Source organism: Lepidochelys kempii, chromosome 4 (genome assembly GCF_965140265.1).
Source record: "Lepidochelys kempii isolate rLepKem1 chromosome 4, rLepKem1.hap2, whole genome shotgun sequence".
NCBI classification, from domain to species: Eukaryota; Metazoa; Chordata; order Testudines; family Cheloniidae; genus Lepidochelys; species Lepidochelys kempii.
The window spans coordinates 37,716,334-37,732,727 of NC_133259.1; the positions used below are offsets into that span (position 1 = coordinate 37,716,334).

At 37.6% G+C, this 16,394-nt stretch overlaps 1 protein-coding gene across 5 annotated transcripts in view; it reads left to right on the forward strand.

Moving 5' to 3' along the window:
* LOC140910327 (bifunctional heparan sulfate N-deacetylase/N-sulfotransferase 3) overlaps positions 1-16,394 on the forward strand; it is a 121,590-nt gene that overhangs the window by 31,700 nt on the left and 73,496 nt on the right. For 4 of the 5 annotated variants that reach the window (XM_073340984.1, XM_073340982.1, XM_073340985.1 and 1 more), the window contains exons 3-5: positions 392-406; positions 9,755-9,842; positions 14,676-14,830. In XM_073340984.1, the coding sequence (XP_073197085.1) occupies positions 392-406; positions 9,755-9,842; positions 14,676-14,830 (258 nt within the window). The remainder of the gene's footprint in view (positions 1-391; positions 407-9,754; positions 9,843-14,675; positions 14,831-16,394) is intronic. The other variant, XM_073340983.1, reaches the window with a different exon arrangement.

Genomic DNA, 16,394 nt, shown 5'->3' on the forward strand with positions numbered 1-16,394 from the left:
TCAATGGTATCGCTGAACTATGAAAAAAATTGACAATTCAAATGCCTGAAATATTTTATGCCCTAGAAAATAGGTGTGCAAGTAGTATCCATTATCAAGCTCTGATTGTCTGTGGCCTTATCTTGTGTAAAGATGGAAACGAACAGAATCTGTAAGACATGATTTATTTTAAATTCTCTGCAGTTGGAAGCACTAGCTTTTATGGTTATGGGGACAGTTAAGTCTCAGTGTATCTGGTTTCAGGCAGTAAAGAGCCATAGAGAAAAAGAATGACCGTTAGGCACAGATTTCAGACCAAAGTCTGTTCAAAAAGGTGCATCCAGAACTGTGTGCACTCAATGGATATGCTTTTAAACCCACATTTCTTTCTTTCTTCCTTTTTTTCCCACAGACGATGGTAGAAAATGTGAGTCTGAAAATCTTGTATTAAATCTTTTAAAACCTTAGACTTTGGACAAGGTGATCCTCTAGGAGGTCAGCAAAGAAATCCACCCATGAACCTATCAGATTGCTGCACAGTGGCTGCACAACTGCCCCAACCCATAGCAGCTAATAGAACCTGGGGCCCCTGCATGTCCCTGTGCCAGGAGTTTAGGCCTGTGGATCCAAAAAGTATTGAATTTTCTAGTCCTTCACAGAGCTCACACACACTTCTAAGGAAACAGGCCCCATGCAGCACAGCACAGCTCAACAATGCATTGCCAGTGTGGAATATCGACTTCCAGACTGCTTCCAAAGCAGTGGATCCCATAGCAACTCCATTGCATCAAGCGCCTTCCATGCCTGTGGGGTGCAGAAAGCAGCATTTGTCCCCAAATCCTGAAAATTTTGAATAATTCCTCTGCAGCTGGTTCTGATGCAAGGTAAAACTGGAGGTTGTATTTAGAGATGCATTAAATAGAAAGTAAACATTCTGTTAGAGACTGAGTAATATTAGGAACTTTGGTAGCATTCTGTGTTGTTTCTGAACTGGGTGGCAATACAGCTCATATGTTACAGTGGACTTAATAGCACTGACTTTTTAAATTTTTTTATTTTTGCAAGTAGTATGTACCTTGGTGAACAATATATGAGGGACAGTTAGAATGTCAGATGTCACATGAGGGAAGCAGTGAGATATAGATCCTTCACACCTAGGTATCTCTTTGAGTCTGGATTAGTAAGGACCAAAACTTGTTATAATTGGTTGTTCAATGACCCATGAAGACTGAATTATTTGTTTCAGTCTGGTTCCTAATGAACATTGCAGTCTGTTCAGCATGCCCCAGAAAACATACTTATAGTTTATCTGTTGCTTATATAGGATATAATCAACACAAGCAAGATCAAACAGTCACAGCAAAGTGGCCAAGGAGTGAACTCACATAGAATCTGAACTATATCACTGCAAGACATGGCTCATGACTGAGGCAGCGCAGGGGCTAGGGGATTTTGCAGTGCAGCTGCCTGAGATTTTCTTGTTCCATGGCTAATACGTTTTCAGTTTTGAGCTCTCAGTTCATCACCTTTCACAAGAACTAAAACTAATGGATGTACAATAACTTTTTAAATGCAAGTTAAAGATGAGAAGTTACTTGGTTTTACTTACAGTTTTATTCTGCTTTGGGAGTTCACCTATGTCTCTCTACTATTTTATAAGCAATTGAAGGTTTAGAAAAAAATAAGAGACTCAGTGTACCCTTTATTGAACTTAAAATGCTGCATAATCAAACTCCAGGGAAAAAAATATGATATGCTCCAGCAGGGAGTTTATTAGTTCTGATATTTTAATGGGCCTGAGTTTTTGATCTTTAATTAAAAGAAATGGAGGGGTTTTCTTTCTATTCACAGCAGAATGATGAAAACATTTAAGATGGGCTAGTAATACTCATCCCTTCTATCAAGTCACAGTTTAATCAAGAACTAAAAATGAAGAATTCCACATAGAATCCTGAAAACAGCACTGCTAATTGCATTACTTTATTAAATATAATTGGTGCCAGGTATTTAAAACCTTCCACCTACCTTTCCATAATTGGCTTACTCCCTCTAGCTTTCCCAGTTAGCCCCCAAGAAGAAAGAAGTGGTGCAAGAGGTTAAAGTCAGAAATATTTCTTGTTTTTGGTTTATGCAGATGATTCACTGAGATGAAAGCGCACAATCTCCCAATAGTGTGCAATCACTTCATCATCAAAAACGTTTACTGCATTTGATATAAATGAGGGTGCCAATGTATTTTGAAGATCTCAGTGAGGATGTCAGTGTATTTTGCTGAAAAATTAGAGGAGCACTTCCAGTCTTCAGATCATATTTTTATATCATTTTAACTTTTTTACTACTAGCATCTTAAAAATGTAACACTGAAATTTAGTGAATTATTCTTCTCCAAATTTGCAAACCTTTTCTCCCTAAATTTTGCATATTAATAATAATCAGAATTTTTGGGTAGCTACTGCCTCACTCTTTGATCCTGGGTATGTCATTTGGTTCAACATTTTCAAAATTGGCTACTGTTTTTTCTGGTGCTGCCTTTTTTGGGGACCTCAAATTGAGGCACCTTGGTTTTGATTTTTCAGAGGTGCTGACAACCCCTGTCACCACATTTGTTGTCTTAAATTAAAGTTGTGGATGCTGAGCCCTTCTGAAAAATCAGGACCACCACATCTCAAGTTGGACACTGAAAAACGGAGGCACACAAAATCAGGCCTTAATGAAGATTATAGCATTAACCTCTCTGTCTCTCATTCTGCAGGGGTGTTGTGATGCCTAATTAGAACGTGATCCATTACTTATTGAAATGAATGAAAAGACTCTCACTGACTTCAGTGGGCCCTGGATCAGAATCTTGATGCTTAGGAAATGCTTTGAAGTCCTCAGATTCATAGACCTGATCAATTCGTCCAGGTTATACCAAAACCCCAATCAATCGGAGTTTTGTATATGCTGCAACTTCAGGATTGGGCCCCTGAGTATGGCCATTAAAAGATTTAAAAAGCACACGTGCTACAGTTCCAAAAAGAATATCACTGGCTGAGAGCAACACCAGTTCTTGAATGGCTGGCACTAGATACTCAGTTCCTTTTCCCCAGGAGCTTGTGCATGGCATTTTTGTTTTAAATTTAGCTGCTACATTACCTGGCCAACTGTAATTACACATTCTGCTAGCATACAGTACTTTTAAACTATTACATATGAAAAGTGACTTTGCAGACTTATCAACACCCATATTTGCTTTTATTTGAAAGCAGGATTTGGAACTAATTGTTTCCTGAAGCTACTCTATCTTAAGGAACTATATTCTACTCCTTTTGTCTGAAGAATATTCAGAATGTTTTTTAAAATATATCCAATATACACAAAGCAATTATTCCTTTTATTGTATACACTATGTGCTTATGGTAATGGGTGTCTGTAACGGGGTCTCTGCAGGGCCCTCCTGGCTCCTGCCCCCACTGGGCTGAGAAAGTCACACATAGACCTTGGTGCAGTGCTCACCTAGTGCTTTTATTTACAGGCTGTGCCCCACCACTTTTCCACCATACACATAGTCCCCTTCTTACAGTCCACCAGCAGGAGAGAGGGGGCAAGCTAGCTCTCTCTGCTTCCCCTCACTACCTTCTCTCTAGTGCAGCTTCCCTCTTTCCAGCTCCTTCCCCCTGGGGCTTTTATCCAGCCCCAGCCTGATGAGGCAGCAGCTGTTCCAGCTTTCCCAGTCAGGGCCAGGTGATCTACCCAGCTCCAATTCACCTCCCTTAATTGGAGCTGGATTGACAAAGGGTTGGCTAAGCAGTTTTCTGCCCAGCACCGTGTCACAGTGTCAAAAAGATAATCTTGGAAATCCAGAAAGAATATACGTTGAATTTTAATGAAGTTCCACAAATACATAATTTATCACGAGGGAAACAACTCCGGTCATAAGCAAAATCTATGAAAGTATATTAAAGTATATCATAAAACATATATGAAAAGGTACAAATAACAGAATGTTAAGACTGTTAAGGGGTACTGTCAGGGGTCCATCAGAAATGTGATTTGCCAGATTTGCTGCACATCACAGGTGCGTGGTCAGATGTAATATAATGTATGAATATAATGTTTTCAACTTCTCCCTCCTGTTCCTATCTCTGTAGGTTGTGTGAGCAGGTAGTGTAGCAACATCCATGGAACTTGAAGAGGGGAACGCAGGTTGCAGGAGCAAAGAGTCTGGAGAAGGCACTAGGACAGCAGGCTGTGTGCACATGGCTAGAATGCTAGCTGCAGTTGCAGCATCTCTGGAAATAGTTTTCTTAGGACTTGTCTATATGTCACCCAGGAAAGTTAAAACAAATTAACTAAAGGTAATTAAAGTGCATTAAATCCCTATGTGGATGCTCTCATTCAGAAATAAAATGGCCTTAGTTTGGTTTAGCTTAATCGCCTCTCAAGGTGGGTCCAAAGTATTTATCTTTTTAAAATGCTATTCAGCAGCTTGAACGTGGAGGAGGAGCCAGTGTCATGTGACCAGCCAGCTCTCCAAGGACCATCAGCAAGTGCTCCCATATTCTGGAACCACTGCTCTTGGGAGCTCAGTTTGCTTGAAAATTACTTAGGCTATTATTTTAGGAGCCATCTTGTAAATGGCCATGGCAGTTTATCAGACAGGAGATGACAATGACCAAAATATAGTTGTAGACCCCATAAACTGTTAGTTATGGCCTTAAAGGCCTACATTTCCTGTGATCTAAACTCCTAAATGAAAGTGGAGTAGCTCCAATGACTTCAGTGGAGTTAAACTGATTTTTACCAGCTGAGAATCTGTCCCTATATATTTTTGTATATCTATGGATTTTCTAATATGTATCAGAATATAGTACCTATATTCCAGATATAAGAATTAAAAGAAGCAGTGTATTATAATCAGGACCATTTTCATCCGTCTCCTAGGTTATGTTGCCTTCTCAAGGATTATTTTGGGATGGTGGCTGATGGAGATGTGGTCAGCTGTTTAACAGTCTTCCTTTCTCTCTCCTCAAGGAAGAGAGTCTTGCATTATAGGATGAATGCTAAAAGATTCTTGAGCTCAGGTGGAAGCAATGTCCACAGCCTAAGGTCCTAGCTAGAAGAAGTGGCAAAGAAATAAAAATTATTTATATTTTAACCATGTGCATAAGAGTAGGACAGCCAACTGTTTCTGATAATTCATAACAAATGCAATGATAGCAATAGACAAAATAATAATTATTTGTAAATATATAGAGATTTTAATGAACAGGTTATAAAATACAATATTCAGTACTAGTGTATTTGTGTAACTCAGCTCATGCAGCTAGCCAGAGCACTGCTCATAAAAGCAATCATAATATACAAAAGCCCCACAAGATTACCTTGAGTACATGAAACAGCATTTAGAAATTAAACTTCAGACGCTACCGTCCTCCCTCCTCCCTCACATTCTCTCTCTCTTTCTCTCAGACACACACACACAGTAATAGTCCCTGCCATCTGCGCCTCTATATTTTTCAAACGTTTGGCATTTTGTTTTTAGAACCTAAACGATGAGTAAAATGTCAAGTCACCCAGAAAATAATCACAGGCATGACAACTAAATGTTAGCTCAGCTTGTCTGTCTCGAACATAGTTCACAGTAGAGCTGCACTCACCTGTTTTAGAGACAGCACAAGTAGAGTGCAGATGGACAGAGGTACTGTGGGCATTAGTTGGTAAATCTTCAAAGAGCTATACAAGATTGTAGCAGCATGACTCCTGTTGGTTCGAATGAGAATCAATTATTTTCATTAATGACTTGGATAATGAAGTGGAGAGTATGCTTATAAAATTTGTGGCCGATCCCAGGCTAAGAAGAGTTGCTAGAACTTTGGAGGACAGGACTAGAATTCAAAATGACCCTCACAAATTGGAGAATTGGTCTGAAATCAACAAGATGAAATTCAATAAAGACAAGTGGCAAAGTACAACACTTGGGAAAGAAAAATCAAATGGACAACTACAAAATAAGGATTAACTGACTAGGCAGAAACACTGCTGAAAAGGATCCGAGGTTTACAGTGGATCACAAATTGAATATGAGCCAACAATATGATGTAGCTGAGAAAAAGGTTAATATTCTGAGGTGTATTAACAAGAGTGTTGTATGTAACATATGGGAGATAGTTGTCTCGCTTTATTCAGCACTGGTGAGGCCTCTGCTGGAATACTGTGTCCAGTTCTGAGCACCACACATTAAGAAAGATGTGGATAAATTAAGGAGGAGAGCAACAAAAATAATAAAAGGTTTAGTAAACCTGACCTATGAGGAAAGGTTTGTTTAATCTTGGGAAAAGAAGATTTGAGGGGGTGGACTGACCTAATAACAGTCTTCAAATCTATAAAGGACTGTTACAAACAGGACCATGATCAATTGTTCATCGTGTGCTCTGCAATTGGAACAAGAATTTAACAGCAGCAAGAGAGGTTTAGGATAAATATTAGGGAAAACTTTTTAATTATTAGAGTAATTAAGTTCTGAAATAGGCTTCCAAGGGAGGTTGTGGAATCCCCATCGCAGGAGGTTTTTAAGACTAGGTTAGACAAACACCTTGGTACTGCCATAGCTTCGGGGACTGAATGAGATGACCACTTCAGGTCCTTTCCAACTCTACATTTCTGTGATTCTATGTGACTACATAAAATCTTTCAAAGTTTACTCTCTAAAAAACAAACTTCAGATTACTTTTTGAGATTAATGCATGTTATTTGTGACAGGAAACAATCATGTAGGTTCAACAGCAAAGCACATCTTGTCATGATTTCTGGCCTACATGAATTTCAGCTAAAAGGACTGTTGCCGTCATTGATGCATGAGGGTGATAACTATAACTGAAAAACTGATTCTCTTAACTCTTCAATAAAAATTAAAAACCAGAATCAGGTTATCACAGAGATGACATAGAGTGTGTGTATCTCTCCCACTTTCCCCATTTTCAAATAATTTAAATGGTCATATCAATGATGTAACATTTCTGTAATGTTAGAAATGTGCAATGAGGAATTTCTACAAAGCTATATTTCTCTAGCATTTCCACAATTTCTTTCTTCGTTTTTTCCTTCTGTTCTTCCATCGTTTGGATACTATGTTGAAAATGATAGGAAGGTAGATAGACAATTGCTCAGTAGGATGCAAGATAAAGCCTTTAGCTACAGTATCATAATCTTACAATTCAGAAACAGACCCATAGCAAAGAACGTAACCTAAAGAAGTTGAATATAACCTGGCCAGAGACTATTGTCCACAGAAAATGTAGTAGGTACATTTGAAATTGAAGTCATCTTTAATAAGAATTATAAAAGTTACATGAACATTCTGAGCTGTTCATTTAGAATTCAGGCTTTACTTGAACCCAGCTTTCTGGGGCAGAATCCTTATCTCACTGAGTGTGAGTTTTGCCCTAAATGTTTCTTTCCTTTATGCTGCAAAAAGAATGCAAGTATCCTATCAGCTATCTATCTTATTTCTGATGTGCCTATTTCATTGGTATTCAAGCACCTCAATATCACATTTTCTGGAAGGCTTTTAAAGTTTATGTAAGATCTTTTCTTCTGGCCTGGGCAGCTGGATGTAATCCGGAAATAATAGGAGCTTATGGCCATATATGCAAATTTTTTCTGTCAGGCTGAACTCAGCAACCTCTCTCTTTCAAAGATATACATTATTATCATAATAAGGGTACTACCAGTTTGCTTGCCCCCTGTGTCTTTCCATCTGCGTATCCAGTAACATCTGTTTGCAAAGATCAATTCTTTCACTGAGTCAAATCTCACCAGCTCAGAGATGATTTTAATAACAAACCCCATGGAGTCTCTACTTTCAACCAGAGTAGGAATCCCCACACTTTAATATCCTTTGCCTTTATTGGTCATTGATTATCTTTAACCTCTTGTCAGCCTGCACTAGAGTTCATGCTGCGCAGGCTCTGAAGAGATTGTTCTTTTTGTGTTCTGCCTGAAAACTCAACCTGCTCTCAACTATGTTTAATTTTTGATCCACTCCTCTCATTCTCTTTTCCTTTATTCAGAGGACACTGTTCCAGCTTTCCCTTCCAGTGAAGAAAGAGTGATCTTTACTGTAGCCATTTTGTTTGTTAAAAGCTTCCAACAGCTCTTTGATGGCAGTGTTGCTAGCACTAGTGTGACAAAGAAGGGGATGCCAGGCAGGGGGGAAACAATATGATACCCTTTCAGCTCCAGGTCAAGCTGGACAGCGTGGAACAAAAAAGTGATGTTTTTCAATGGTTTCAGTTTTGTGTCTGTCTTGCACCAAAATCTCTGTGCCCTTAGCTGTGTAACATAAGCAATTAGTCTCATAATTAGCAATTAGTAACGTAAGCATTAGTCTCAACAATTGAGGAGCAAATTCAGGATATGTCTGACTCTATTCACTGATCATCAAAACTTCTGAACAAATGTTCTTTGGGTCAAATTCATCCCTTGTTTAAGCAAGCACAGTTGCACTGAAGATAGAAGGCTTCTAATGGCCCTGGCTTTCCACTGATGTTGTTTTGGGGGTTTTTTAATATTATTTTCTTCTGCTATATTTTATGTATATATTTATAAACAGTGCTCACTTCTTTTTACTTTATAAACAAAGAGATCCTTACCAAATGCTTCGATGCTCACATTCTGATGTCTTGAGTGTTTTACTTTTAAATAACTTAATTGTTTTTGCAATTAAGAAATTAATAACTAGAAATGGATATTAAGAAAGGCATGTATATTTAAAATTACAAAGAAGAGTGGTAATTGAAATTATTGGGGGAGATTTTCAAAGGTGAAAATGGGAATCAGGGTGTTGAATTTCAAGGAAAGTTGGGTGCCTAACTCCCTCTGTCTCCTTGAAAATCCCCCCCCCCCAATAATTTTAATTATTCTCTTGTGTGATTTAAAATATATGTACCTTAACATACTTTTCTTATTAAAACGGAATATAACAAAGAGTTACCATGCCAGTATTTCCCTTTTAGAGTATCACTGCTTGGGAGACGTCTCCTAAAATAATGTGTAACTCTTGGAATCACAACACCTGAAGTTAGTCTAGAAATTTGAAGAGTGAAGATGTTGTCTCTGATGGAATAAGAAGAAGCCATTTCTTTCAGCATGATAGCTTTTGTTTGTACTAATTTTGTGCAAGTACGTTTATGGTGACAGCCAGTATGCTAACTGTCTGAGGAATAAGTGAGTCAGACATTGTGGACTAGATTCCAGTTATTTGATGCAGAATAGGCTTCAATGTTCATCTCACTTTTTCTCTTCTTAGTCTTTTTTTGCCAATAATTTCTAAGCTACAGTAAAATGTTCTGTGTATGTACTCTAATCAATGCTTAAGGGAGCCAATGTTTCCTTGGGAATAGGGCACTGGACTGGGACTCAGGAGACCTGGCTTCAGTTCTGGGCTCTGGCACTGCCCTGTTGAATGAACATCATCAAATCTCTTCCCCTCCCTGTGCCCCAGTTTCCCCATCTCTAAAATGGGATTAATGATAATGACTTCCTTTGTAAAGCGCTTTGAGAGCTACAGATGAAAAGCACTGTATAAGAGATAGGTATTATTATTAGGAGGAGGATTCTGGTTATAAATTACACACCACTGATCTCCATGAAGATGCATGCAGTGCACTTCAGAGTTAAATTTGATCTTTGGTTTTTAAGAGGTAAAGAAATTATATTTTTGTCATGGTCTGTATATGGGGGTGGAAAGAAAGATCATGTGCCTGATGAATTTTTTTATGTATATTTATTTCAGGCCCTGCTTGATACGCAGAATCTTTTGAGAGCTCAGATTACAAATTTTACTTTCAACCTGGGATTTTCAGGGAAATTTTACCACACAGGTAAGAATGAAAATCTAAAATCACTTTCATTTTGATTGGAAGTATCTTTGTAGTGTAGGGGAAGTAGAAATGACATTGATTATGCAGCTTTGTTATTAAATGAAATGGGATGATGGGGAACTGCACTCAGTTTCTGAGTAGAGAGGAAAGCTTCCTTCACAAGAATATAACAAATAGAACAGATTGCCTCAGAGCATATAACATAATTGTGTGACTTGCTGGATCAAACTGTGTTCCTGAAGGATGGTTTACATTGACCAACCCTTGTGGTGAAGCAGTATTCTCCATGAGAATAGTGTCCGAGATATATAAATACTTTTTTCCAGTTTTCCTATATTTTATTAAGCCAACTAGATCCACCTATATAAATTATTCTGCATATATTTATACAGTGTTCTGGTAGATTAGACACAAAGTGATACTTTTTAAAACTTCTTAAGAATCTATTATGAGTGAAAGCTGAACAGACAGTTAACTTCAATTTACATGTAGGAAATTCAGGCATGCATATAGGTCAGATCTAGTGCATACATCCAAAAAATTATACCTAAATACTCATATCTTCTATTAAAAATGTTAATTTCCATTCACAACCAAGTAAAGAATATCTTCAAAACATGACTTTACATTTAAACTGGTTTGGCAAAGTAAGGGCTGGTTCTCTGAACTATTCATCAAGGATAAAGTTTGCAGATGACAAGAAGATTGTGGGATTGGTAAGTAATGAATACAGCAGGTCACTGACACAGAATGGTCTCGATTGCACAGTAATCTGGATGCAAGCAAACAATATGCATTTTAATGTGGCCAAAGGTAAAGTTATACCTCTAGGAACAAAGAATGTAACACATACATACAGCATGGGGGATTCTATCCTGGAAGCAGTCACCTGAAAAAGATTTGTGGGTTGTGGTGGATGATCAGCTGAACGTGAACTCCCAGTGTGATGCTGTGGCCAAAAGTCCTAATGCAATGTTTGGATGTATAAACGGGAAATAAGGAGCATAAAGGTTATTTTACCCCTGTATTTGGCATTGGTGTGTCTTCTGCTGGAAAACGGTATCCAGTTTCTGATGTCCACAATTTAAGATGGATGTTGGTAAATGGGAGTGGATTCAGAGAAGGGCCATAAGAATTATTAAAGGGTTGGAAAACATGCCTTATAGTGATAAACTCAAGGAGCTCATTCTGTTTATCTTAAAGAGGTTAGGCTGATTTAATCACAGTTTTTCAAATTACAGTTTTTCAAATTACAAACACAGTGATCACTGCAAATTTTAAATCAAATTTGGAAGTTTTTCACTAAGACATGATGTGGTTCAAACAGGAATTATTTTGAAAGAAGTTATAAGGTCTGTGTTGAGCAGGAGGTTGTTCGAGATGATCAGAGTCGACCCTCCTGGCCTTAGAAACTATGAATCTTTGAATGCTCATGTTGGTGGCTACTCCAGAATAAGGGCCACAAGAGAAGTACTAAGCACCTTGAATGAGAAGTCAAGTGTCTTCAACGCTGGCTGCCTCCAAGGAATTCAGTACCTCTCCTTATCAAGTCCTAAGGTCCCAGTCCTGTAAAGGGATTTGCAAGAGCAGACCCCTATTCCCCCACAATCCCTTTGACATCTTTCTGCAATCAGAGCATGTTACCAAAGGCAGCGTAAAGAAGAAGCCATTAAAAAGTAAACATTTACAAAATAAACATTTGAGAGCTATTAACACAGAGTTGTCACATATATTTCCTATTCTAGGTATAAGGAAAAACTGTGGTAATCTCTGACTTTTAGTATCAGCCACTTTATTCACTATATTCATATTTCGTAATTATTTCTAGATTCTAGAAGACTCAAATTTCTTCCTGTGATCATCTGATATGCCCTATAGTCTGTAAAAGGCAAACTGTTTGTAAAACAGGTAGTAAAGTGGTATATATTCACCATCACTCAGTTTTCAAAATCCAACATTGCCAACACATATTCAATTTCAGAAAAGTTTCCCAGGAGGATTTACATCATTATTAAGAAAGTAAATGGTGACTGTTTGTTTTCTTGACCAGCATATAAATATTGGTCTTGGAGTAGACTCAACATGAACTGATGTGTAGAGCTTCAGGTTTCAACCATTAATCTTTTATGTTTCTTGTTTCAGAGTAGCAGCCGTGTTAGTCTGTATTCGCAAAAAGAAAAGGAGGACTTGTGGCACCCTAGAGACTAACAAATTTATTTGAGTATAAGCTTTTGTGTAGCTCACGAAAGCTTATGCTCAAATAAATTTGTTAGTCTCTAGGGTGCCACAATTCCTCCTTTTCTTTCTGTTTCTTGTGTGTAACACAGTAAACAAAATTCCAGTGTGTTTGTCTTTCAAAAAGATGTATGGGGAAAAACAAAGAAAAACTTAATCTCTTATAATGTTCATGTTATTAAATTACTGCTGTTCGGATGCTTACTTTCTGAAACCTTGCTCTAATAAAGTAAATTTGAAAATAATTTCTATGGTTAAGATTATTGAAAATTAGTCTCTATATTTAGTCACCTCAACACATATTTAGACACCTAAAGAAGTAGCCTGGTTTTCAAAACTGTTGAGTACTCAGCAAAAGAGTCAGCAGCAGTTGTTGGGTATTCAGCACTTGTGAAAATCATGCCACTTATTTAAGTGCCTAACTATGGGCGTACATGCCAAATTTTAGGCACTCATCTGTGAAAATCTCAGTTTGTTTTTAATCCTTCTTTTATATAAAAAATAAAGAAAAATGTAAATGTTAATGACTAGAACTCCTTGCTTTTGGTGGAACTCTCAACTTTGCCAGGTTTGACTGTGTAGTGTTCCAGGAAAGTGCTGGAAGCCTCCTGAAATATTTTAAACTTGGTGGGACAAAACTCTTAGAATATTTTACTGTCTGGCACAAACCTGCAATGACGCAGGAAGATGGATAATATGGCCTCTTCCATCTTGAATTTCCATGATTTCCAGGAGATAGTGTATTATAACTTACAGTGTCTTCTGTTTATTTGTCATCGTGGCACATGTAGTTCTGTGGAAGAAGCAGTAATATCTTACGACCGAATCTGAGGTCCCTAATCAAGCAAAATTTCCCAGTGTCTTCAATGAAAGCTTTGTTTGATTAAAGACCACAGATTTTAGCCCTTCATATAACTTACCAATACAGAAGTTTGAATCATCAGATAGGTTGTAAACAACCAAAACAAACCAACAAAAACAAAAAAAACTTTTCATGCAAGCATAATAGAGCAGCTGTAGAAATAGAAAGAAGGAAGGGATAAGGCATTAAGTAGGCAGAAAGGCAATGTGTTACACAGGGAAGCAGATGTTAGCAAAACAAAGAAACAATCATGCATGCAAACTAAGACCACATCAGGGACAGAGAGAGACAAAAGACAACACAATATAATGTCAGAGTTGAAGGACAGTAGTATGAAATCAAGGAAGTGAGGTTATATGTAGGAATGAGACCGACAAATGCAAAATGATTGATTCAAAGCTAAAGTAGAACATACAGAGTTAGATTGTGTCTGACTCTTGTAGTGATTACAAGGGAAAGGGCTGGGAGGAGAACACTTGTCTTCATTCTTTCTTGAATGCATTGGTCCCTTCTAGCATTCCCTGAGGTCCTAGCCACCGCAAGGGGAGGGAGGCAGGAGAGGGAGTCTGAGAAGATATGGCCCCCACCCACTTTCTCCACACCACAGAAGGGAGCAGATACTTTCTCTTCCTGAGGCTGCACAATCCCTCCCAGAACTTCTGGGACAGCACAGATCCACATGCAGATGTATGGTACAAGCTGAGCCATATTGCAAAATAGTAAATAAGTAGATGACTATGGAACTGGCTCAACATTGGAACATCCCTGAAATGACCTTATTGTTAAAATCAGAAAGCCAGTTTAAAGATCCCAGACAGGTTGCTGCATCATTACATCTGATTGCCCCCATTTTTCCTTTCTAATTCAATTTCCACAGATGGAGATAGAGATAAAATCATGGAAAAAGCAAAGGAATAAGTCATACATGGTTCACTGGAACAAAGAGGAAAATATGAAGGGGAGTTAGAGATAGATAGTACAATGTGATTGGTGCAAAAATAGAGTAGCTGAATGTTTTGTTTGTTTTTGTTTGAGAGAGAAGTCAGATTAGTGAAGTAAAAGAATAAGTAAATAGAGTAATTACATTTGATGTGAAATGATAATGGCAACATGATGCTTAGAGAAGCTGAAACAGGATTTTTAAATGTGTGTGGTTTATGGGAAGAAGCAATATACAACTGGATAAGCAGGAAATTGACATGTCATGAGATCATGAACAAGATAAGAATTAGAAGGGAAGAAAAAGGGATAGAGTGGTTTAGGATAATTTGAAGATGCTGGTAGGAGAATACTTTAGAAAAGCATATGTAATGAAAAAGGGAAGGCAGAATTGATTGCAATGGTAGTTTTGTCTGAATAAATTACACTGAATAAAACTTGTTAACCCTGTCATTTATCCTCTTCAATACCCTATCTTTTTATAGGTCTGTTTTTATTAGTTTCTAACGTTACTTGTGCAGTACACAAATGAGACGACAGTGTTGTATCATGCATTTTGAGGGTTGTTCAATCTTCTAGAGAGGAAGGTGTGCTTTTCCAAACTAATTATGTGGGCGGCGGCGGGGTTATGTATTCAAGAGCTTTTAAAATCCCTATTTAACATCGCTGTAATATCAAATTTCTGTGAAATATTTTTGGTGTCAAACATTACATTGTTAATGTTCCTCTTGTTTTTCCTAATGATTTTAACAACATAACAAACCTGAAGAGTTTGCTTTTGGGGAATATTTTTGCAGGAACTGAAGAGGAGGATGAAGGTGATGACCTGTTGTTGGGGTCTGTGGATGAGTTCTGGTGGTTTCCCCATATGTGGAGTCACATGCAGCCTCATCTCTTCCATAATGAGTCGTCACTGGTGGAGCAGATGATTCTCAACAAAAAATTTGCCTTAGTAAGTAACATCTTTGCACGGTATACTTAATAGAGCTGTATGAGAATCAGGATTGGTTTTTCAGGAAATGCTGCAATTGCGAATTTTATTTTTATTCTGAATCAGAATTTTTCAAATCAAAAATCAAAAATTTTCAAAAAAATCATTTTGGGTCAACTAAAAACTTCAATTTTGATAAAATTTAAAACTTTTTTCCTATTTTGACTTTTTTATTTTACATTATAATTTATAATATAATATAAAATCAAATACATTTTGAAACAAAAAGTTGTTTTTAAATGAAAAATCCAAACATTCCATTCCATTAAGGTTGAAATGCTTCATTTTGATTCAGTTTTCTGAACAGAATTTTGTCAACATCAGCACATTCCCTCAGAAAGTCTTAAATTTGGTGAAGTGGCATTTTCCAAAGAAAAAATGTTCTGGTGGAAAATTTTCAGCCAGCTCTAGTACTGAACTGCAATGTTTGCATAATGAAATACAGTCCAAGTTTATCATTCAGAACTTTCAAAGACTTATCTTTGCTTTGAAATCTAGTAAAATCTCTCAAGATTATTAACGTATATTACAATTACCCATTTGATCAGTTTATGTATAAAAATAGCTGTTCTGAAAAGCATTGACTTTGCTAAGTAATTATATTTTTACAGCAAGGTACTGAAAAAAAATATTTCAATGAGAACCTGAAAGAAAAAGAAAATGAGACATACAGATATAAGAAAATTAAGGAAAGAAAAATGTACTTGATTTGATTCTGCCATTCAGTTTCATGTAACAAAAAAAACCCCAGAAGTCTCACATGTGTACATTATACTATACTACTTGTTTATAGATGTGAATGCTGCTAATTTTGAACTATAGTACTCTGGTGTAAAATACATTTTGTTGTTTAAAATCATATTCATTTTCACTATTTAAGAATTCACTGTGGGCTAAACTATGCTTTCCCCTGTGTGGGAGCACTGGATGAGGGGTCGGAGAGAAAGCATAGGGAGTGTTTCTCCCCTAGCACATTCATACATGAGCTAGTCATAATTTGGTTCCCAGTGCTGGAGGATGTAAGGAGAGTCAGATGAAATTAGCTCTGGGGCTAGTAGCCCCAGAGAGGCTGTTCCTTGGTGGCCTAAAAATAGGCCCAAGGCTAAGGAATGACAGTACACATGTTGAATAGGTGTAGCAAAGGGCTACACCTCTCCTTGGGTTTCTAGAACTATTGGGCCTAATTCTCCTTTCGCTTATACTACTGTAAACCAGGAGTAACTCCATTTGAAACCAGTGGAATTGCACTGGTAACGCGAAAGGAGAATTGGGTCTATTATGCTATTATCAATTTGGACACTATTTATCTTTACTCCTTCAAAAAGAAAATTTGAGCATTTAATTATATTATTTTAATTGGGACAAGGGTTGCCAACTGTCTAATCGCAGAAACCCAAACATCCTTGCCCCGTCCCCTGCCCTGCCCCTTCTCAGAGGCCCCACCCCCGCTCACTCCATTCCCCCTCCCTCCATTGCTCACTCTCTCCCACCCTCACTCTCTTTCACCAGTCTGGGGCAGGGGGTT